The 24,854-nt window shown below is 37.8% G+C and overlaps 1 protein-coding gene across 1 annotated transcript in view; it reads left to right on the top strand.

Moving 5' to 3' along the window:
• Positions 1-255: 255 nt before the first annotated feature.
• LOC131939787 (ankyrin repeat domain-containing protein 63-like) overlaps positions 256-24,854 on the top strand; it is a gene marked incomplete at its 3' end in the record, with an annotated part of 70,058 nt that continues 45,459 nt past the window's right edge. Inside the window, exons 1-2 of the mRNA XM_059298284.1 lie at positions 256-477; positions 14,497-14,748. Coding sequence (XP_059154267.1) covers positions 14,539-14,748 — 210 coding nt within the window. The remainder of the gene's footprint in view (positions 478-14,496; positions 14,749-24,854) is intronic.

Raw genomic sequence — 24,854 nt, forward strand, 5'->3', positions numbered from 1 at the left:
TCACCCGAACACCATTCGGGATCAATCATTCGAACGCCGAACATGTGGCCAGGGGGTGTCCGTCGATAGCCCAAACAGGCAAGCCGGCGGACGTACGGGGAGGCCAATGAAATCACGACGCGGGCCCAGCTCACACGTACGCACGCGCTGGCTCGCTCGAAGACCGAACGCGACATAAAAAACAACTCCAAAACGTAGGGAAATAAATACTGCGGGTAGCGATTGGAAAGCGAGAGAGAGAGTGTGGGGGAAGAATGGTGTAAATTTGTAGGTGATTCTAGAACCAGCGGAGACTTCACACCGGAAGCTGTGGTTAGGGTTGGCGCATTGTTTTGCGGGCGTTGACTACACATTTTATTTTTATTCACTCTGGTTTCGACAGTAAACATAGGTCACGTGATTATTCCGTGTCACGTGTGTGAACTAGTGATTGGTTTTTAGTATTCAATTTTTTAATTCCTGGATTTCTAATCTTCGGTGAGTTTAAAAAAAAATTTTTTTTAATAATAGTAAGTATTTTTTTGTTGTTAAAAAATACAAATTATACTTATTAAAAATTGCATATAAAAACGTATATGTAAAGGTGTGGGGTGGTATAAAGACGGATCTATATTCTTATTGCAAAGTCTACTCCGAGGTTTACTATTTCTTCACAGGCATTCATTTTCTGCTGGGCGTATGTGCGTCTTCAATACTTACCATACATACATACATACATACATATATTACATGGGCTATATACAGTGTTTTTTCCAGACTTTTTTCTTCGGGGGGGGGGGGGGGGGGGGGGCGGGCGGACACTGTTAAAAGTATATATTTTTTATATAAATTTCATTTCGTTGCGGGGTGGGGCGGTATACTTTTTTTCGGGGGTCTAAGCCCCCCCCCCCCCCTCTCGTAGAGATGCTTGGAAGAAACTCTCCCGTAAAGATGCCTGGAAGAAACTGTAGCTATATATATATATATATATATATATATATATATATATATATATATATATATATATATATATATATATATATATATATATATATATCTTGATTTATTTATATTTGTAAAGAACATTATGGGAATGGGAGATAAGTATAGGCGCCCATGCCTCTCCCCCCTCCATTGAAAGAGTTTGTTATTTTACAAAAATAAACGGCGGATTAGATATTGAACACTAAAAGAATAATGCTTATCAAATACTGACCAACAGGTAATGACTTTCTGTAATGATGCGAGTTGCCTTAAAAAAAAATAAAAAAATTAAAAGTAGAGGGATCCTTACCGTCCATGAGTCAGGTGAAGTAGAGTTTCTGTAACCTCCGCATATGTTGAAGGGCTAGAGTGGTCAGCACTATGCCCAGCCTCATTTGCTTTCTTCACTTAGAACGCAGGAAACTGAAATCAATGAAAGTTTAAAGGGGGGGGGGGTGGACATTGTACGGAAATGACTTTAAAAAGTTGGTATTGGAAAGAGTGCCTGGAAATCCTTACATTAAAGTGTCCTTACGGCTATAGGATTTTAACAAAGTGGGGACTTAAAGGTGGGCATGAAACGCGTGGATCTTTAATCGAGGGGACCCTAATACAGGACATACAAGTAAAAAGTCCCCCCCCCCCATGCCAATCCTGACGGTTTATGTGGTAAGTGAAGTAGAGTTCACCTGTTTCTGTGACCTCGGCATATGAAGAGATAGTGTGGTCAGCACTATGCCCAGCCGCCTTTACTTAGTGTGCAGTCTAGCTCTCTACCCCTACACCACACCGTCCCCTGTACACTGTACATCGTTCTACATCAATTTAACTGTTATCGAATCTGTTCCATTTGTTAGTACCATTTGATTGTTCTCTCTCTGTTAGCCACATTACTTTGTAATAACAAATCGATTAAAATATTTCAAACTTAATCAGAACTAAATACTGCAGTAATCCAGCTTTAGCTTTGAAATTAAAAATCAACATTGGGGCAATCAAAACAGACGCTCTTTACATAGGCTTTATATATATATATATATATATATATATATATATATATATATATATATATATATATATATATATATATGTCAATATGTCTATATATATGCTATATGTATATATATGTTATGTGTATGCTATATATATATATGCTACTTTCTTGTGCTATACATATTATATATATATATATATATATAATATTATATATATATATATATATATATATATATATATTATATATATATATAATATTATATATATAATATTATATATATATATATATATATATATATATATATATATATATATATATATATATATATATATATATGTATGTATGTATGTATGTATGTATGTATAATTTGTCTTTTGACGTTATCTTTGAGGCATAAAAACAGTTATGACAAATTAAAGCGACTATAAAAAACAAATGTCGATTAAGCATCATTAGTGCTTCTCTCCTAATTAGCCATAACAAAAGTCCCATTTTTGTTAAGACGTCATACAACACAATTAACACGTTGTAAATTACGCGAGTTGACCGATCTAGAGACCACTATAAAAAAACACGGCCTTAATTTCGACGAATCATAAATCTAAACAAATCGAAAGCATTGCACCATTGGGAATTCCCAGAGCTTCTTTCGGCTTGTATTACGTCTAATTTGCGCGAGCCCAAAACCATCAAACTTTGAATCCGATTTAGAACGAGGCTATTTCCGGTGTCCATGGCGTGGGTGTCTATAAATACATTCCATTTTATTGTGGAAGTACTAAAAATAGATTTTTCCTCGTACAAAAAAAAATGGGGTGTTGGTAAAAATCTAATCAGGTTTTGTAAGACGTGTCTTAGGAAATTCCGATTGACGAAATTCAACAACTTAGATCCGGAGACGATTTCCCAATGGTATCGGGCGTGTTTTCTGGAAGGAACTCGATCATTATCATTATCGTGGGCCAATAGTGTTTTTGTACTTTTTCGTTTTTTGAATATAAAAAAAAAATAACTTAAAACAGGCCAATGATTGAAGAAAAGTAATAAGAAACATAACGATTGAAAATTAATGTTCTAAAATTTGCAAATGCAGAGGACTTGAAAACTACGTTGTTTTTTTAAGTGAAGGCTAATTATTTTTATAGTCATCATCATTATGTGTTCTCGTTCATGTCCATGGCACATGGGGCAGGTGAAGTAGTGTTCACCTATTTCAAAGACGGATCATGTATGTGTATTGTGTGGTCAGCACTATGTTTATCCGCTAATGTTTTTCCTATCGAGAGTTCGGGTACCCATCAGGAAAGTTTTACAAAAAAAGAGCCCGGGATCCAAACTCAAGACTTATTGGCTAGCAGTCGTGAGTGCTACAATTCGACCAGACCACCCCTTATTTAGTTAATCACCGTCAACATTCCTGTGGACTCCTTGTATCGTATAGGGACGCAACCACACCTCTCCGTTACGACCTACTTTCATTGAACTCCACAAAATCTACACAGAGTCGTTTTATTCAGATCATTTTTGTTCACAAATCAAAGTAACCTACACTCCCTAGTGAGAGGCGTCGCGAGGCGCGGGCAGGGGGCGCGGATAGCACCGGGTGACACCATTTCGGCGGGTGACACCAAGACCAAAAACATGAAAAACGTAAAGAAAAAGAAAATACTCTTTGCCAGTTTAATTGATGATAAGAGTAAAGTGTTATTAAGTGCAAAGCGAAGATTCCAACTTGGGGGAAGGGGTGACACCAAGACTTAAAACAATTTTAAATACAGCTATATATATATATATATATATATATATATATATATATATATATATATATATATATATAAATATATATATATATATATATATATATATATATATATATATATATATATATATATATATATATATATATATAACTGATACTTTTTGTTGAGGGGGGGGGGGTGAGACTGTTAGGTGCCGCATTGGCTAACACCCGACCTAGAAACGCCACTGATTCTAGTCGCCACCAAAAATCCCTCTAATCATCGTCCACTCCGCTTTTATACCTTGGGATAACTATACCTAAGCACCCCCGGGGTTAACTCAACTCACACACTCTCTCTGCCCCAAGTTCTAGACTATTCCATCCTATTGTAACCTAACCTCCAAAATACCCCGCAACACTCTCCATCGTACTCGGTTCTTTGCTATTCCTCCAAGTCGGGCCCACGACATTCCGGCTGCTTCTGCTTAACTGACATTTTCCATGTTTGTTTTGGACTACCTACTTTCCTTAACCTAAACCTACACGCTAGTAAAACAAACTGTGATTGGCTACATAAAACAATAACAAAACTAGCTCACGCATCATCATCTCACCTCCACACAAACAGGCAATTATCGTGATACTAGGCATTCGAAACAGTTCAGCAGCAAATTTTAATTTTCGGTGTTAAAAAACAGTGGAGAAAAAAAACCAATACCTTGCCTGCTGTTTTCGGTAATTCCCTATAATTTACACCCCTGAATGTCAGCATGACCTAGATAAGCCCAGTTTGTTTACATTTACCAAATATCAACAAAAACGTGTCAAATTATTTGGGTTTTTTTTTCTTCACATTTTGTTTTGTTAATTAAAATATTTTTAAAAATTCCTAACATGTCTGCAGAATTTTTTTTTTAAAGACATTTTTCTTTGTGTGTATAAAGGGGGGGGGGGCACTTTAAATTTTCAGTAGGGGGGATTTTGGTTAACTATATTATTTCCTATAAACATTTTAGAATTTTAGCTATTGTTTTGTATGTGGGTAAGGAGGCAGTAGATGTGCATTGGAGTGGGGGGGGGGGGTGGACAGTACCCCACTTCCTTCCGAAGAGACGCCAATTAGTACATCTGGTAGAAAAGTCAACAAAAAACAACAAAAAAAAAAACCCAACATACAATTAAGTTTTCATTATCACGTATCTTTAAATAACAAATTTTTAACGTGTCTCTCTATGTATCCTACTCATTTGATATTATTATTACTCAAAGGTTAAATTAAACAAATGAACACACATATTTAGGCCACTTATAAATTATTTGGCTAACGGAAATTATGACCTAATATCATCAGCTTTTCTATTCTGTGCCCGGAAAAACAATATAATAACTGCTGATTCTACATGTAGTTAGATAAATAACTGATTCAATCAAATACATTTTGTCCGTTATATATAATTAAATCACAAGTAAGATCCATTAAAATTGTGTAAATTACTATTGCACATTACCACGTAGCCTATAAGAATTATTTGGAATTCTGTAAAATCATTTATCAGCGGGTATTATATTTTCATGTGACATTCGCGAGACAGAGCCGGCTGGGTGCCGGTAATTTAAAGCCGGTGCCGGGAAGTGTAGACCGGATGTTGGTATTGTACCAAACATGTCCGCGCAGCTCCAAGTGGGTCATGCGCATTGTTCTATTTTAAAAAAATAAAATGGCTGCTCTTGTAATCCCCGCCCGCGAAGGGTTGAATGGACAAGCAGGAAATGACGTCACGGTGACGTCATGGGGTGTATTGAACACGATTGGATGAAGTGTTTTAATCCTGTTAATGGAATATCGTGTTAAACTTTCAAAAGATGGTAATGGCTTCACAGTGCCTTAATGTTTTGGTTTAAACAGTACGGCCAATAAGGGGTACTGACCGCACCCAGCGACACGAATTTTGTAAACACCGAGAAACCGCATGGGGTGCACCCCACTTAGTGACGCCACCGCGTATAAATGCGTATAAATAACTATGTTGTCAAATTCTTGATTTGGATATTTCGAGAAATGTATAATTTGTTGACTACGTAGTCTGTAACTGTAGAAAATAACAGCATTTTTAGTTTTATGGAAATTTCGAGAAATATAAACTTAAAAAGAAAAATCAATGTCGCAAAAGCTCCATGAATACATAACGACATTTCTTTATCTTAAGTTTCAGAAAATATTGTAAATGAAGGTATTATTAGTTTCCTATGTGTAGGCCCTACACCAAAATTGTGGTCGTCTGCCTGATGTTGTAAGCAACACATTACTAGAAGTTAGGACCTTTTTTTGTGTATCTTATGCGACAACGTAGTCGGGATATAGAGCGAAGGCTTGCTACCTAATGGATCCTGAGTTCCAACACCTGGTCAGTGTTTCTTCCAGACTTTTTTCTTCGGAGGGGGGGGGGGGGTAAAACCTGAAATTTTCGGGGGAGGGGGGGGGGCGGACTAAAGTTTTCGGAGGGAGGGGGTCGGACACTGGTAAAAAGTATGTTTTCTATATAGTTTTCTATATAAATTTCATTTCGTTCGGGGGGGGGGTAGACTTCTTCTCAGAGGCTCAGCCCCTCGCCCCCCCCCCTCCACCCCGAAGAGATGCATGGAAGAAACACTGCACCTGATATATGAAGCTCGTTCGTACCTCTACACAATCAAACAACCGCTGCTTTGTTGTTTGTTCTGGGGTGGATAAAGTCCCTGTAAGGAAACCCTAAAGATAAGCAGGCAGAAGTCAAAGTCTTCGAACCATAAGGAGCGTAATATGTTGACGAACGTAATATTTAATTGTGTTGAAGGAAATACTTGCCGATATGAAAACTGAGAACGAAAATAAAGAAAGAAAACCGTTTAATAATATTAAAAGCCAAAATCTACTCTTATATATATAATACAAACACACACCCATATATATATATATATATATATATATATATATATATATATATATATATATATATATATGTGTGTGTGTGTGTGTGTGTGTTATTTTAAGTTTGCGTGTGTATTCAAATAGGTAATGTCCGCGCGATCGATTGCGCTTGTGTTGTAAAGTAAACTCGTGATGTAATGTAAAATAAACTTGTCTCTTAATGTAAACAAATGTTGCAATATTAAACATTGTTTTAATGTCAACGAGTGTTGTAATGTGCTGTTGTAACGTAAATAAGTGCTGTAATGTAAACACCCATCCACATAAAACTCAAGAAAAAGATAACGAAGATAAACCCTGGCATAATTCTCCGACAAACATTTCCACCTGAGTCCCAGCAGGTAACGCTAATAAGTCTCGACTAATTACCGTAATATTCCACAACACTGGAAATTGTTGGCGAGATATTAAATATAATTTACTACCCTCCCCCACCCCTCCCTTCCCCCACACAGCCGCCCTCCCCTCCCACAGCACATCTCCCACACACCGCCGACTAATGTTTTCCTTTTAATGACTTCTGGGTAAAAAAAAACACACATTCTTGAATTTCCTGTAAGAAAAATCAATGTCGCAAAATCTCCATGAATGCATAACGACATTTCTTTTCCTTAAGTTTCAGAAAAATAACTCTCGGAAATAACGTCCATGTTTTTATTAAACGTGTTAAAATCGGAAATATTAACTGCGTTTCCTTTTGCGGGAATAGAAGATTCTTGAACGTACTGCTTGTATAAGCTATGGATAAGGAAGGAGTTGTATCGTTGCCGTTCTAGCACTGATGGACGCTGGGGAGGGGGGGGGGGGAGGGGGTGGGGCGGTCGATGGCTGCTCGGCGACAGGGTGGGGTATGACAGCTGATGTATAATGGGGCGTCAGCCCGGGGGTGGTGGCTTGGAAATCTTGATTTTCTTGTAACATTGTGGCGTCCGTTAGATTTTTCATTTACGCTGGGGGGGGGGGGGGGGGGTAGGTAATCTGTAGATTGTGGTAGTTTTATTTTCTTGTGGTCTATTTTCTGTTTTTCGAAGACTTAGGACGTTTAGGTGATTCATGCTGTACTGATCACATTTAAAAGTACTGATGACACTATATAGTGCTGATCTCATATTTTGTATACGGAGCAGATCGCATTATGAAGTACTTATGGTATTATAAAGTGCTGACTGCATTATAAAGTGCTGATCTCATATTTTGTATGCGGAGGAGATCGCATTATGAAGTACTTATGGTATTATAAAGTGCTGACTGCATTATAAAGTGCTGATCTCATATTTTGCATGTAGAGGGATCGCTTTATAAAGTACTTATGACTCTATAACGTACTGATTGTATTATAAAATGCTGCATTTAAAAGGCTGATCATATTATAAAGGGCTGATCACATTCTGAAGTGCTGATCACATATTGTGCATGTAGAAATAAAAACATAATATGCAGTTGTTGAGTCGTCCTTCACATGTATGTCAATGCGTTAAATACACAGCATTGATTACATATATTGTATGGTAGTGGTAACTTCTAACATATACATCATATTATTGTACTTGTGGTAAAATTGATTACTAAATGTGTATGTTTGCATTGGAATTTATCGTATGTTGTAGAGGGTAGCGACATAGATTACATTGTATGTTGTTGTTGTGTTTACCAGGTATATTATATGTTCTGGAAGAATTGTTGACACTTATATGATGTACGCACTGGAATGGACCACATACCGTTGTATGTGTATGTTATGTTTTTGAAACAGCAAGCATATTATATGCATAGCACTGCAATAAATACCTCTCTGTTATACACTTAAAGAGGTATAATTTATGTATTGTTTATTTTAAGAATTCAAAGACGAAACGCCTCCTAGTGTATGTTAAATGAACTTCATTATAGAAGCAGAAGTTGGTCTTTTTGTGACGAAGTGTGACGATAGGAGTGGAGGGGGAAGGGGTGAATACAAATTCTATTATTCTATTAGAAAACATTGATTTCATTTATGGACGATCCTCTATGTTGGTGCGATAGAGTGGTAGAGCGCACTACTTGTCAAACAAATTCCAGTCAGTATTTCTTTTCCAGGACACCCTCCCCCAACCTCCAAATCTCGTCTACCCCCCCCCCCCCCCACCCACAAAACCCTCCCCCATCCCACCAACCGAACGAAATATAATTAATATAACAAATATATACTTCAACCATTTAATCAGTGTCGACCTCCCTCCCTGGAATATTAAGTTTTTCCAATCAGAATTTTCAAATGCTCCCCCCCCCCCGAGAATAAAGTCTGAAAGAAACACTGAATCCAATAGACGGGACAGCTTAAGCCGTCAAGGCCGTAGACAAACATCGTCACTGGTGTCATAGTCTAGTGATCATCTCTAACTCTCGCTACACCCCGTGGTGACAGAATACGTGAGCTCTACTTCACCTGCAGTTTTAATCAGCAGATCTGAAAAAGTTATTAAACTAATTAAACCTATTGTGTAAGCTAAAAACCGATGTATGCTGCAAGCGTGAACTCTACTTCACCTACCCCATCAACCATCTGAGAAGGTAAATTTAGCTTAGTAAACTAACCCTGTTAGCTAAAGACCTATGTATGCTGTTAGCGTGAACTCTACTTCACCTACACCGCTTACCATCATATTTCCGACACCTTACCCTTTATCACTAACCCAAGTAGGTAAGCTGAATGCGTGAACTCTACTTCACCTACACCGCTGGCTATCATATTTCAACACTGTATCCTTTACCACTTAAATAACCCTGTAAGCTAAAGACCTATGTACGCTGCAAGCTTGAACTCTACTTCACCTACCCCGCTGATCATTACATTTCAACACCTTACCCTTCATCACTAACCCAACCCTGTAAGCTAAAGACCTATGTACGCTGCAAGCTTGAACTCTACTTCACCTACCCCGCTGATCATTACATTTCAACACCTTACCCTTCATCACTAACCCAACACTGTAAGCTAAAGACCTATGTACGCTGCAAGCTTGAACTCTACTTCACCTACCCCGCTGATCATTACATTTCAACACCTTACCCTTCATCACTAACCCAACCCTGTAAGCTAAAGACCTATGTACGCTGCAAGCTTGAACTCTACTTCACCTACCCCGCTGATCATTACATTTCAACACCTTACCCTTCATCACTAACCCAACACTGTAAGCTAAAGACCTATGTACGCTGCAAGCTTGAACTCTACTTCACCTACCCCGCTGATCATTACATTTCAACACCTTACCCTTCATCACTAACCCAACCCTGTAAGCTAAAGACCTATGTACGCTGCAAGCTTGAACTCTACTTCACCTACCCCGCTGATCATTACATTTCAACACCTTACCCTTCATCACTAACCCAACCCTGTAAGCTAAAGACCTATGTACGCTGCAAGCTTGAACTCTACTTCACCTACCCCGCTGATCATTACATTTCAACACCTTACCCTTCATCACTAACCCAACCCTGTAAGCTAAAGACCTATGTACGCTGCAAGCTTGAACTCTACTTCACCTACCCCGCTGATCATTACATTTCAACACCTTACCCTTCATCACTAACCCAACCCTGTAAGCTAAAGACCTATGTACGCTGCAAGCTTGAACTCTACTTCACCTACCCCGCTGATCATTACATTTCAACACCTTACCCTTCATCACTAACCCAACCCTGTAAGCTAAAGACCTATGTACGCTGCAGGCGTGAACTATACTTCACCAACGGATCGACCGTCTCCGCGACCGTCTACAAGAATCGACTGACTCTAATAAGGAAAGGGGGGGGGGGCTCGGGTCTAAGAAAATTGTTGTAAATAATTGTCAGAAACAACGGCAGCTCTTTATTTTAACGAGCTGTTATTTTATTTTCCCTGGAGTCAGTGCTATTTACTGCTGCAGTCCAATTAGTTCGGATACGTTTGGTTTAGAGAGTATTTATTTCTTCTGACAGACTGAAGAGTGTTTTCTTATTCAGGTATACTTGTTAGATAGATTTGGAGCGTAAGCATGGTTTTAGATAGATGTGGAAAGTATTTATTTTTTCAGTCAGAATTGGCAAGGTTTTTTTTTTAATATAGATATAGAACGTGAATTTCTTCAATATACAGTGCAACGATAACTTTAAGGTAAAAAATCTCAAATAGCAAAATAAAAAAGGAAAGTTCCCCTTACAGACATAACGATCCATATACCAGATGAAGTAGAGTTTATGTTACTTGACCTCGGCATATGAAGGGATAGTGTGGTCAGCACTATGTCTGGCCGCTTTTACTTTCCCCAACGTGAGTCAGGTACCCATCAGAGCTAGGTGGACTCATGGAAGTCTTACAGTCACAAGTCCGAACCAAGATCCGAACTCGAGACCTTCTGGCTAGCAGTCAAGCATATATTAAGATACATAATTTTTAGTAAATCTTTCGTGGATATCTTCAAGCCAGCAGACGACTTCCATGCTCTAAACGTCTGCAAGTCTAAGTCCTGTCTAGAGCAGATGATTTCACAGTTATACAGAGCCTTGTTAATCCATCAACACTGTACTGTACTGTACTGTACTGTACAGTACTGTACTGTACAGTACTGTACTGTACAGTACTGTACTGTACTGTACTGTACTGTACTGTACTGTACTGTACTGTACTGTACTGTACTGTACTGTACTGTACTGTACTGTACTGTACTGTACTGTACTGTACTGTACTGTACTGTACTGTACTGTACTGTACTGTACTGTACTGTACTGTACTGTACTGTACTGTACTGTACTGTACTGTACTGTACTGTACTGTACTGTACTGTACTGTACTGTACTGTACTGTACTGTACTGTACTGTACTGTACTGTACTGTACTGTACTGTACTGTACTGTACTGTACTGTACTGTACTGTACTGTACTGTACTGTACTGGACTGTACTGTACTGGACTGGACTGGACTGGACTGGACTGGACTGGACTGGACTGGACTGGACTGTACTGTACCCAGTGGCGTAGCGAGGTCGGGTGTCACCCGGTGCGGTACTTAATGGTGTCACCCCCCCCCCCCAGAGGCGTTGCGACCCTTCCCGGGGACAAACTTTCAAGTTTTCGATTTGCACCCCCCCCCCCTCAAACTTTCGATTTGCACCCCCCCCCCCCCCCCCCCCTTCGAGTTTTCGATTTGCACCTCCCCCCCCTCGCTACGCCCCTGACTGTACCTCACCCCTTTACGACAAGTCTCAGTACAACTTAGGGGACGGCGTGGTCAGAGGGTAGCGCGCACGACTGCTAAACTAAAAGTCTTGAGTTCGGATGACTTTCCCCAGTATCGTTGTTTTCTTAGTACACCCATCTCTTGTGAGTAACTAACTCACGTAAGGGAAAGTAAAGGCGGCTGGGCATAATATTGACCACATTATCCCTGAATATACAGCCGTACTTCAGTGCACTAAAGTCGTTGCAGATTTGTTTTACCATTTCAGAATCGCGTCAATTAAACATAAATTTTCTTTAGAACAGTCTATATCTGAGTCCCAGCGTTTCTTCCAGAATGTTTTCCTCCGGGGAAGTGGCAGGTTGGGCGGGGGGCACTTGATATTTTCGGGCGGGGGGAGGCGGTAGACTTTCTTCGGGAGGGGGGGGGGGGAGGAGTCTGTCCCCCCCCCCCCCCCCCCCCCCCCCCAGTCGAGTGACCTCCAGACTTTCGAACCCCGAACCCCCTCAAAAGAAAAAAAAAACGCTCAAGAAAACGCCCACAAAAAAACGTCATATTTTATCCTCTCAGATGCACATAAATATCAGCAAACTTTTTTTTCATATCGTTTTATTTTTTCCCTCGCTCGTCCTATTAAAAAAAAAATTATTCATTTCATAATGTATCTTAGAAATACATTTAAAGAACTGATTTTTCTTCTGTTTGAAGTTCGTTATTGCAGAAGGATGCCCGAGCTGATATTGTTATGTGAGTATCGTAAAGATGGAGAAATAGAGGCTATCGTTGGCTGGATGACAAAATGACAGTCAAGATGACTCTCTTTCATTAATTGTGTAGGCCTATGTGTGTGTGTGTGGGGAGGGGGGGGGGGGGATTAGATTAGATGCAGCGCCACATTAAAACACTCACATATTTTATACACACATACATAAATATATACATTCATTTATTCATATATTTAAACATTTGTGAGTGTGTGCGTGTAAAACAGTCACACAAACACACACACAGATATATGTATACTTTCAAGACTTAATCACAAATCCTATTAACATAATCATATTTTTATCGTTGTATATATATATATATATATATATATATATATATATATATATATATATTTACACACACACATATATATATATATATATATATATATATATATATATATATATATATTTATATATACGTATATATATATATATTTACGTATATATATACATATCTATACGTATATATACATATATATGTATATATAATATGTATATATATATATATATATATATATATGTAAATACATATATACATATATATTTGTATACATATACATATATATATATATATATATATATATATATATATATATATATATATATATATATATATATATATATATATATATATATATATATATATATATATATATATATATATATATATATACATATATATAAATATATATAGTTGGTGAATATTATAACTTACACAATATATACTTATATATTATGGGTCTGCGATGTAAGCTCGCGTGTGTGTGTATGTGAATGGAGAGATGACGTTCTATATATAGAAATTGACTGCAGTCATTGATGTGGATTCAATGTTTTGGAGGAGTATGACAATATATGAGACAATATTCTCCACATCACCACACCAACATGTGGTGGCCACAACAGCAGTCAGACCTAACCTTGTCATGCTACCCCGCTGGTTGTTATAGTCGTATATTTGTATTCCCTTATATTATAAATCTGACAACACGTATATACAGATTTCAGAATTCAAATTAAACATTTACACCGAATGACAAAACAATGTTAGCAAGGTTTATTATGAAAGGAAATACAAATCTTTTGTAATATAAGCAGTCAATCTATAATTGAATATTTTCGTTTGTAATGCATTTACAGCACTTCAAAATCTAAATAAAGAGATATATATTTACGGTTTTCTTATTTCCAAACCATCATCAAAACTGAAACTTAAAAAAGGGAAGCAATTAGTATCTTTGTTTATTTTTAACTACAAGAAAATGGGTTCCCAGAAAGAATCACAACGGAAAAAAGCGCAACGGAAAAAAGCGCAAACAGAAAAAAAGCGCACACAGAAAAAAGCGCAAACAGAAAAAAGCGCACTTCCCTAAGAGATGCCTGGAAGAAACTCTGATAGTCTGCTTGCTGCTAAATGGATACAAATGTATTGAACTTGACTTCATGTTACATAACTCTTCATGCCTTATATCACCTTCCCTACCCCTCCCCCACCCCAATACGAGCAGGCACTGTAAACTTAAAAAGAAAGTTTATTTAGAAAGTATTTACTTTAATAAGTGTCGGTCACCCACCCCACCCCCCTCAAAAATTTAAAGCGCGCCCCTCGGAAGTTTCAATAGCTCCCCCCCCCCCTACCATCCACTCTCCTGGACAAAAAATGTTATGAAATTTGTAAAATTTAAACAAATACTAATAGTTTTTACTAAGCACCCATTTTCATCTAATTTCACTATCAATGCTAATTTGTCAACATGAAACTAATTAAGCTACCTTTCTAAAAATATCAAACCAACTTTAGAATAAAAAGTGAATCACAGGAATCAACCAACGTGTAAATCATCATGTTCCTATTTCAGGAATCACCGGAAGTGACCCGTGACCTGAAGTGACGTGTCACCATGGATTCCTCGGACTCGGACGACGCCGTCGTGATGACGTCACCGACGGGCGAGACGTACCACGAGCAGGACGTCCAGCACCTGTTCCGGGCCATCCGCAAGGGCAAAGGTCACCTGACCCGCTTCATGCTAGCCGCGTCAAACAACACACTGCTGAACTGTTGGGACAAGGACGGCAAGACACCGCTCATCGAGTGCTGCTATATTAGGGTAAGTAGTGGGTGCTATGTGGCGAATGGGCGGGGGGGGGGTATTAATATCTATATATATAATTCTCCTCTTCGAGCCGTTAGAAAACAAGCTGCAAACGCTCTCCCTACCTCCCCACCCCTACATGGTTTTAGTGAGCTGTGTTCACTCTAAATGTTTACAAGCAGAGCCAACGATTTTAAACGTAGGGGGGGGGGGGGAAGGAAGGGGGGGGGGTTATGGTCCTTAACGAGCTACTTATAGTGTTTTAAAGAAATATTTTCAGTGTCAGCGTTGGTACTGTCGAATTCACAAATTATGAATTATTGAAAATTAGAAACAACTAAATAGCGGCGTATGTTATGCCGCGGGCCGGCTCGTTATGTATATTAGGGTAAGTAGTGGGTGCAATGTGGCGAATTGGGGTGTGTGTATTATGGTGGGGAAGGGGCTTGTTACTTGAGTGATTGTTTATTGTTGAGTTGGGTTATTGTGTGGTAAGTTAATGGTGAGGTCTGTTTATGGTAGGGGTCGGTTTTCGGTGGGGTTATTTTTTGGTGGGGTCAGTTTAAGTTGGGATGATTTAATGTTAGGGTCGTTGCGTGGTGGGGTCTGTTGTTTGTGGGATCAAGTTTTATAATGGGGTCTTTAATCCTTTAGGGGTGAGGTCGATTTATGGGGAGGTCTTTTTATGGTGGGATCGGTTTGTGATGGGATCAGTTTGTGGTGGGGTCGGTTTGTGATAGGGTCGGTTTGTGATAGGGTCGGTTTGTGGTGGGGTCGGTTTGTGGTGGGGTCGGTTTGTGATAGGGTCGTTTTGTGATAGGGTCGGTTTGTGGTGGGGTCGGTTTGTGGTGGGGTCGGTTTGTGATAGGGTAGGTTTGTGGTGGGGTCGGTTTGTGATAGGGTCGTTTGTGGTGGGGTCGGTTTGTGGTGGGGTCGGTTTGTGATAGGGTCGGTTTGTGGTTGGGTCGGTTTATGGAGGGGTCAGTTTATAATGTGAAAGTGAGGCCAATTTGTTATGGGGTCAGTATATGGTGGGGTCAATGAATGATAGGGGACGTTGGTCTTTTAGTAGTGAGGTCTGTTTTATTTGAGATGTGGTCACTTCATAGTTGTGTAGGTTCGTATTGGGGTTGGTGTAGGATGTGGTTGCTCTTAATGGTGTGTCAATTTGTGTAATCGTAAAATGTAATCTTCATTGGTAATTATAGGTGTAATCAGCATTGGTAATCGTAAGATGTAATCCGCATTGGTAATCGTAAGATGTAATCTGCACTGGTAATCGTAAGATGTAATTTGTAATCGGTCATTGTTGTGAAGTAGATTAGTGCTGTGTTAATATCAGTTAATGATGTTGGTTGTTTGTTTATGTAGTCACATATCTGTAGAGTGAACAATTCATGAGATCAGTTTATCTATATATAGATTTTAATTTGATCTTTTATAGCGGAGTCCGTTTGCTATCTTATTATTTTGTAATGTCCTGATTAGACTTGTGTGTTTTGATGTGAGTACTTTTCAGGTATGTGGAACGAGTGTGTACGTGAGTTTGTTGTGTGTTCAATCGCCGGAGTGTTCAGTACGTCACAGATTGTGGTGTATTCAGTTTGTGAGTTGAGTTCACCGGTCAATCGTTCACCCAATGGTGTGTAAAGACTGCGAATGTTACGCGACAGTGATTCGGCTTTATAAGACACAGTTTATTATGGTGAAGACTTGCGTGCTGTTTTCTCATTATTAAACCTTTTCCAAAGTCTGCCATTCGTCGCTGTGAACTTGTTCTAATCATGGTTCTATAGATGTACACAACACATCCGGTGTCCGATAATAGACTCTTCCATAAAATAGGGGTGTTGGGTTGTTAGCAGTATTGTCATCTCGACTAATTTTATGGTTAGAAATTATTGTTAGGCGTATGGTAGGACCAGGGTTGGTGTTAGGATTAGGGACAGGGTTAGCATTGACATTAGCGAACCATGTGTGTATTTAGTTAACTATCAGTAACCTAACACCCCTTTTTTAAAGAAGATTCCATTATCGGACACCGGCGTAAAAATTCTCCCCAAAAACATTTTAAATCGATGTTAACACACTACATTGGTTTCGTTATCCTTGAACATATTTTATGTAGACAAAAAGCATGGAAATTATCTTTGAATGAATCCTTTAAAATGTACAAAGTTTGTTGTGTGTTTTTTGTTTGTTTTTCTTTTACATATCCCTCCCCTTTCCGCCCCGCCCTAAATGAAGAACTCAATAGGCTGAACGACCTCGACATTGAACACGTTCAGATGAAACACGTGATGTCCAGTTAGGAAAAACTTATTTGTCTACACGTCGAGGTGGAGGGATGAGGGGGGTTGGGGGGGGTGAGGGGGTTGGGGGGGGGGGGGTACATTGCCGGCAGCCGATGAGGAAGATCAAAGATCTAAGGGCGGGATTAAGGCTGGATTAAGGGAAACTAATCCCTAAACGAGTCTGGCACGAGATTAACTGGGAAGTTCCGGCAAGTGTCACGATCTTTGGCAGCGTACTGTTGGAAGCTAATAGCATACAGCTGTAAGCTAGAAGCGTACTGTTGGAAGCTACAAGCGCCCTGTTGGAAGCTATTAGCATACAGTTGTAAGCTAGAAGCATACTGTTCGAAGCTAGAAGCGTACTGTTGTAAGCTGTTTGCATACAGTTGTAAGCTAGAAGCGTACTGTTGGAAGCTACAAGCGCACTGTTTGAAGCTGTTAGCACACAGCTGTAAGCTAGAAGCGTACTGTTGTAAGCTAGAAGCATACTATTGGGAGCTGCTAGCATACAGTTGTAAGCTAGAAGCGTACTGTTGCAAGCTGTTAGCATACAGTTGTAAGTTAGAAGCATACTGTTGTAAGCTGGCAGCATTCTATATAATATAAGCCAACATACCGATTTACGGTAGGAAGGCACATTTGTAGCAGCATACTGCAGTAAGCTAGCAGCATATCGTTATAAGTTGCCAGTATACATTGTTGTGATAGCTATATGCTTACAGTTAGAACAGCTTGTAGCTAGCAGCATATTGCTATAAGCTAGCAACATATAGATGTACGTTGGCAGCATATCGATGTAAGCTAGTAGCATATCGTAATGGCTAGCAATACTACATCTTTTAGCACGAGCCTCGTTTGATTTTTAAATCCAGCCTCGCCTTCGAACCTCGCTTTGATTTTAGCTTCAAACCTCGTTTTTATTCTAACTTCGATTCTCGATTTGAGGCTAGTTTAGATTCGTTTTTCTTTTATGCGATCTTCGAACCTGTTTTCTGTCCCCCTTCAACTCCCGTCTTTACTTTATCCTAAACTTGTGATCTGTGTCATGTTTTTATTTTTTCAAACATCAAAAACAACACGAACAAAATACATTACGATATATAAATAACTCTAACCATGTTTATCAGCTTTCACATCCCATGTTTATTTAAAACACGACGAGCACTCGTAGTTAAAAAAAAATAAAACATCTCAGTTTTCTTCTTGATCTGGTTGAATTAAATTTCCCATGCTATTTAATAATTTCTTTGCTCCGTTTCGAGCTATTTTAAAATCTTTTTATCTTTTCCATATGGAGGTTCGGGGTTGATCGGTGTGGGTATAAAACACAGGTATGTTAATCGGTAGAGGGGGGGGGGGTGGGAATGGGGGGGTGGGCGTCAATTTAGTTGTCAAACACGTGTTTATATTAGTAAGCTGTTAAACGCGTGGTCGGGCGGTAGAGCGCTCGTCTTGAGTTAGGATCTCGGACTCGAGATTGTAAGACTGCTCTGAGTTCACTCAGCTCTGATAAGTACCTGACTCACGTTAAGGAAAGTAATGGCGGCTGGGCAGTGCACTGACCACAATTTACCTTTATATTTCGTACTCACAGAAACTAACTCTACTGCATCTACTGTAATGACAATCGGAACAACAAAGATAACTATTTAAATACAAGTACATGAATGAAACATGTAATTAAACTAGAAATAGAATGATATAAATATTTATACTAGTAAAAATTCCTCTTTAGACCTAGCGATCCACTGGGCAGATGAAGTAGAGCTCATATCTTTTTTGACCTCGGCATACAAAGAGATAATTTGTTCAGCACTATGCCCAGCCGCCTTTACTTTCACTAACGTAAGGTACCCATCAGAACTGGGTGGACTCATGGACGTTATACTAACTTGAACTCGGATTCGAGATTTTCGGATTAGCAACCTAGTGCTCTATCGCCCCCATCTGTATCTAAGTAAGCGTATAGCAAGATTAAATGCTTCTTAAATTTCATAATCTCTAAATGAATTCAAAACAAAAGTCTTTTAACTGACAACAGTACAGAATATATGTACGCACCTACCTACCTAGTGCTCTATCGCCCCCCATCTGTATCTTAGTAAGCGTATAACAACACAACAACTAAGTCAAGATAAAATATTTCTCAAATTTCATAATCTCTAAATGAATTCAAAAACAAAGTCTTTTAACTGACAACAATACACAATTTATGTACACACCTACTCTCTACCCCACTCCCCCCTTTACCTTTAGACGCACAAGACTAAAGAATCGTTTTTTGAATTGGAGAATTTATCATCCACGCTGGCTTTTGACTAATCTCCTCTGACGCAAGCCATCCGTCTTGACGGCGTCATCAGACTCACATTAGCAGACGCAGCCCGCGTGGTTTATACCGCATTTCTCTTCGACCTGCCGCAACCCAACGCTAATCGTAGTGACAAGTACTTGGCGCGATACACATGGAAATCATTTAACAAGAATAGCTTGGTGGAGTCGAAAGTGGGGGGGGGGGGGTGATGGTAAAATTATTTCAATAAATTAGTAAGTTATATATATATATATATATATATATATATATATATATATATATATATATATATATATATATATATATATATATATATATATATATATATATATATAGGTTAGCTTTGCCTGTCGTCCCTCCTGGGACATAGGCCGCTGACAAGAGCTTTCCAGGCGTCTCTGTCCTGGGCTAGTCTCTCCAACTGTCCCCAAGTGTATCCCATCTTTTTAGTGTCTTCTTCCAGGTCACGCCTCCAGTTCTTTCTTGGCCTGCCTCTCTTCCTATATACATACATATATATATATATATATATATATATATATATATATATATATATATATATATATATATATATATATATATATATATATATATATATATATATATATATATATATATATATATATATATATATATATATATTCTTTAACTTTAGGCCTTAAAATTCCTTAATGATTCTAAGAACGTAAACATTGTTGCTCATTTGAAATTCAATATTTTAAAATAGCAAGACGAGCTCTTCTTTGCTAATAGCTGTAACTGAATGCCAGACATATGCCATTTAAAGATGTATGGGGAGGGGGGGGGTGTGTTTACAGATCCTCTTCCTTCGTTACATCACCCCCCCCCCCTCCCCTCAGCCTACGCTATTATACTTCACATACATCACTAAAATGTGCTGTTTTATTTTTATCATTTCGTTCTTTAATATTTAAGATATAGGCATATATATATATATATATATATATATATATATATATATATATATATATATATATATATATATATATATATATATATATATATTACACGATTCCACGCAGGGGGTAAAGTTTGGCACATGATTTTGTCACATAACATTGAAGGGAAGATGCACATATTATACTATTACTATATGAAAAGAGTAGCTTAATATTGTGAAGGTCGCGACGCACTCGTTCGATTATTTGCACAAAACGTCTCCATAGAAAGAGAAAAAAAAATGGATAATTTCTCTAATCAAGTATTCTTTGAAAAATAATACTAAAAAAACAAAACAAAAATAGACAAAATTGATTGTCCATGATGGATGTATTTATATACCTCATGCGCAATCCCCGCTCTGCGCATTTGGTATTCCCCCAAGTAGGTCAAGCTAATTTCGTGCTGTTGTGAACGATTATCTGCCCCTTTCACGTCAGGCAGACCACAACTAACAACATTGTCATTTCTGATCAAATTCTGCTAAATCATTCATTCGTTTCCGGTTCAATTGATTCAGTAAAAAAAATAATCATTTCTCGCTTGGATGGAGAGTTGCGGAACTTTCGTGACGGAGTTGCGGGACTTGCTCGGACAAATTTTGTAACTAAAAATTTCATTGGTTAAATAAAACTGTATTCTACCTTACCTGTGAATGTGTTTCTTGAGCTTATCTTCTGCGCATGTGCTTATCGGTCATGACAGGTTAAGACCAGGTGTAGAAACACTTAAGTTCGTGCAGAGTAAGGTGGGTGTACCGCAGAGTTTCTTTCAGGCTTTTTTCTCCGGGGGGGGGGGGGGGAGAAAAACAGACACTGGTAAAAGTAAATATTGTTTCTATAAATGATATATCTTTTCTATTTTGTTTGAGGTAGAGGTGGTATATAAGACCCTCCCCCTCTCCCCCCCCCCCCAAGAGATACTTGATTGATACTCTGGTGTGACACGAAGAGCCACACTGCTCATTTAGAAGCTTAGGGTTCGAATCCTAAAGTAACCATGATCTCTAGCCTTGATATTGAGTCCAGGCTATCCTCTAACACAGGGGTCGGCAACCTGCGGCTCGTGAGCCGCATGCGACTCTTTTGATGTCAGGATGCGGCTCTCCAGTTCCATAATAATTATATTATTTTATTTTCATAACTCATAAAAATATTATACTGTAAAAAAACAACTTTAAACAAGATAAAAACACAAAAAAAAATGGTGAAGTAGAGTGTATACAGACAGCTGACTGCTGTTTGGACACTAGGCCCAGCTCTACAACTGTGCTGTGGTCAGCCCCGTGACAGTGGTTCCATGCTTTCCACTACCGAAGTGCACATTTTTTTTTGTTTCAAATATTTTGAATAATATTTTTTTATATTCAGAAGGCATTTTCTTTATGTGTCAGTGTACGTTATTTGATTTGAGTGACAGAGGTTTTTAGTTATTAGCTTCTAAATTGGGTAGGGATAGTGATATGGTTATATAATTTGATTTTATTATCTTAGCAGAGCTAGCTAAAATAGGTCTACTTTCTTATGTTCTGTGCAAAACGTGTATGTTTTTATACGAATACATAGTATTTTATACTTAAACACATTTATTATTAAATTAATTTACCCAATCCTAATAAAAAAAACCATAATATTGAGAATAAAACTGTTAGTGGCTCTTTAAAAAAAAACTGTGAGATTTTGTATATTGTGAATTTTGGCTCTTCTGCCTCAAAAGGTTGCCGACCCCTGCTCTAACATGTGACCTTTATGGAGCGACCATCAATAAGTCACCACCAAACAGAACTGTCATGACCTGAACACAAACTCTAACCTGATTTTACTATCAGGTACCACCAATCACACCTGTAGAAAATCATACTCCACCAACCACACACCACCAACCACACTCCATAAACCACACTCCACCAACCATACTCCACTAACCACACTCCACCGAATCCTCTCCACCGACCATTCTTCATCAATCGTTACCCAGTTAATCAACACTTTTACACTAATTAATCACGGTCAAACCAGGTCACCTATTTAGGTTTAACTAGAACCATTAATACCCCGCTAAAACACCATTAATTTGCCATTAATTCACATTTAACACAACACTAATTCACCATTAATATACCATTATAGCCTCGTGTCTACCCCATTAAATCGTCTTGAGTTAGGATAAAATTGCTTAAATGCATCCAGACCACCTTTTCCACCCCCCCTCCCCCACCGCAACAAACATCACATGTGAAGTTAATAAAGACAAATTTCATTTCCGGTCCCTGCATCTGATTCATACACACACATTCACAAACACACACACATACATACACACACGCATACACTTTACACACACATACATACACAAACACTCTCTCTTACAAAATCCGACGCATGATCGCATACTGACACACAAAGATACAGATACACACACTCTTTTACACACACACACAGACAGTCACAACGACACACGCTCATACATACATACACACACACACACATATATATATATATATATATATATATATATATATATATATATATATATATATATATATATATATACTCACAACCACCCATAGACACATAAACACATGTGAAACACAAATATAATATTTTCTACACTCAAAAACAAAAGGTCAGCAACGGCTTATATTCTCCATTCATTCTCCCATCCATATCCCTTATCCTTACTCAAAATCATTACTTAAACTGAATCCTGCCAAACCCAGACAGCCGATTTACATGTTAGTTGATTTATTCCAATTGCAAGTAGATTTATCATAACCAGTAGTTGATTTATCCTAATGTACATTATATATATCCTAATGTACATTATATTTATCCTAACATACAGTATATTTACCCTAATGTACAGTATATTTATTCTAATGTACAGTATATTTATTCTAATGTACAGTATATTTATCCTAACGCACAGTATATTTATCCTAACGCACAGTATAATTATCCTAACGTAGAGTATATTTATCCTAATGTACAGTATATTTACCCTAATGTACAGTATATTTATCCTAACGCACAGTATATTTATCCTAACGCACAGTATAATTATCCTAACGTAGAGTATATTTATCCTAATGTACAGTATATCCTAATGTACAGTATATTTATCCTAACGTGCAGTATATTTATCCTAACGTAGAGTACATTTATCCTAACGTACAGTATATTTATCCTAACGTACAGTATATTTACCCTAATGTACAGTATATTTATCCTAACGTACGGTATATTTATCCTAACGTACAATATATTTAGCCTATTGTACAGCATATTTATCCTAACATACAATATATTTATCCAAACGTACAGTATATTAATCCTACCTAGCAGTAGAATCATACAAGAGCAGGGGCCAACAACTATCGATAATTTTTTCGTATACCGATAAAAAGTATAATAAAAACTATGCGTAGAATTTTTAAACAATTATTTTTTTTAAATGGCTGATATATTTTTTTATTAAGAAAATAACATTAATAATTTGAAATAAATTTGAAATAACATTAATATTAATGTATTTCTAAAATTGTTATGAATTACAGTTATTAAATAATTATGCTGCTTTTGACAATTTATTTTAGTGGCTCGTTATTTTTTCGTGTTAAATTAGCTCATTTTTTGCTAGTTATAAATTATAAACTGGTTAATGCTAAAAATAAAAAAAATATAAAAACATTAATTCTAATTATAAATAATGAGCTCATTAATTTAAACAATAATTGTGTTGGTCCATCCATGCAGAAAAAAACACAAAAAATATTTATCGAAACAAAGTGACGCAATACTAATTAAATCCAACGCAATTAAAGATCAACCCTGTAAAACAAATATTCACGTGAACATTCATTAATTTTATCAACTTCATTAACCACTTTTTGTTCTGCTCCATTCCTGCAAAACTTTTAAATAAATAACACTCCGCGTTTAATATCAGGCAAAATGGAAACTAAAAAAGCAATTATTACAATAGAACAAATACATTCGTGTAAATAAAGCAATATCGATTCAGATGAACTGTGCCTTTCAATAATAGTAAAAACACACAAATGATTATTTGGAAGAAATTCATGTTTAATCATCAAACTAAATATTTGACATTTTTCAAAGAGGCTCATAATAAAAAGACATTAATCATTTCAAACTTGGTGATACCAAACTTTAACGGTAGAGCGCTAGACTGCTAACCCGAAAGTCTCGAGTTCGAATCCGGGTTCAAATCAGTTCCCGAGTCCAAACAGCTCTGATGGGTATCTAGCTCACTTTAGGAAAACTGTAGGCGGCTGGACATTTTGCTGACCTACCGAGGTAGGTCATTGAAACAGACACTTGGGCCAGGTGAAGTAGAGTTCACCTGTTTTTATGACCTCGATATACAATGGGGTAATCTGGACAGAACTATGACCAGCCGTTTTAATTTCCCTAACTTTAGTCAGGTACCCACTAAAGCTGGGTGGACTCAGGGACATCCTACTAACTGGAGCACGGAATTCAACCTCGAAACTTTCGGGTTAGTAGTCGTAAGCTCTACTATTCAACCAC

The sequence above is a fragment of the Physella acuta genome, unplaced genomic scaffold (assembly GCF_028476545.2).
Source record: "Physella acuta isolate Inbredline_101_S28 unplaced genomic scaffold, ASM2847654v3 ptg000293l, whole genome shotgun sequence".
Classification (NCBI taxonomy): Eukaryota; Metazoa; Mollusca; class Gastropoda; family Physidae; genus Physella; species Physella acuta.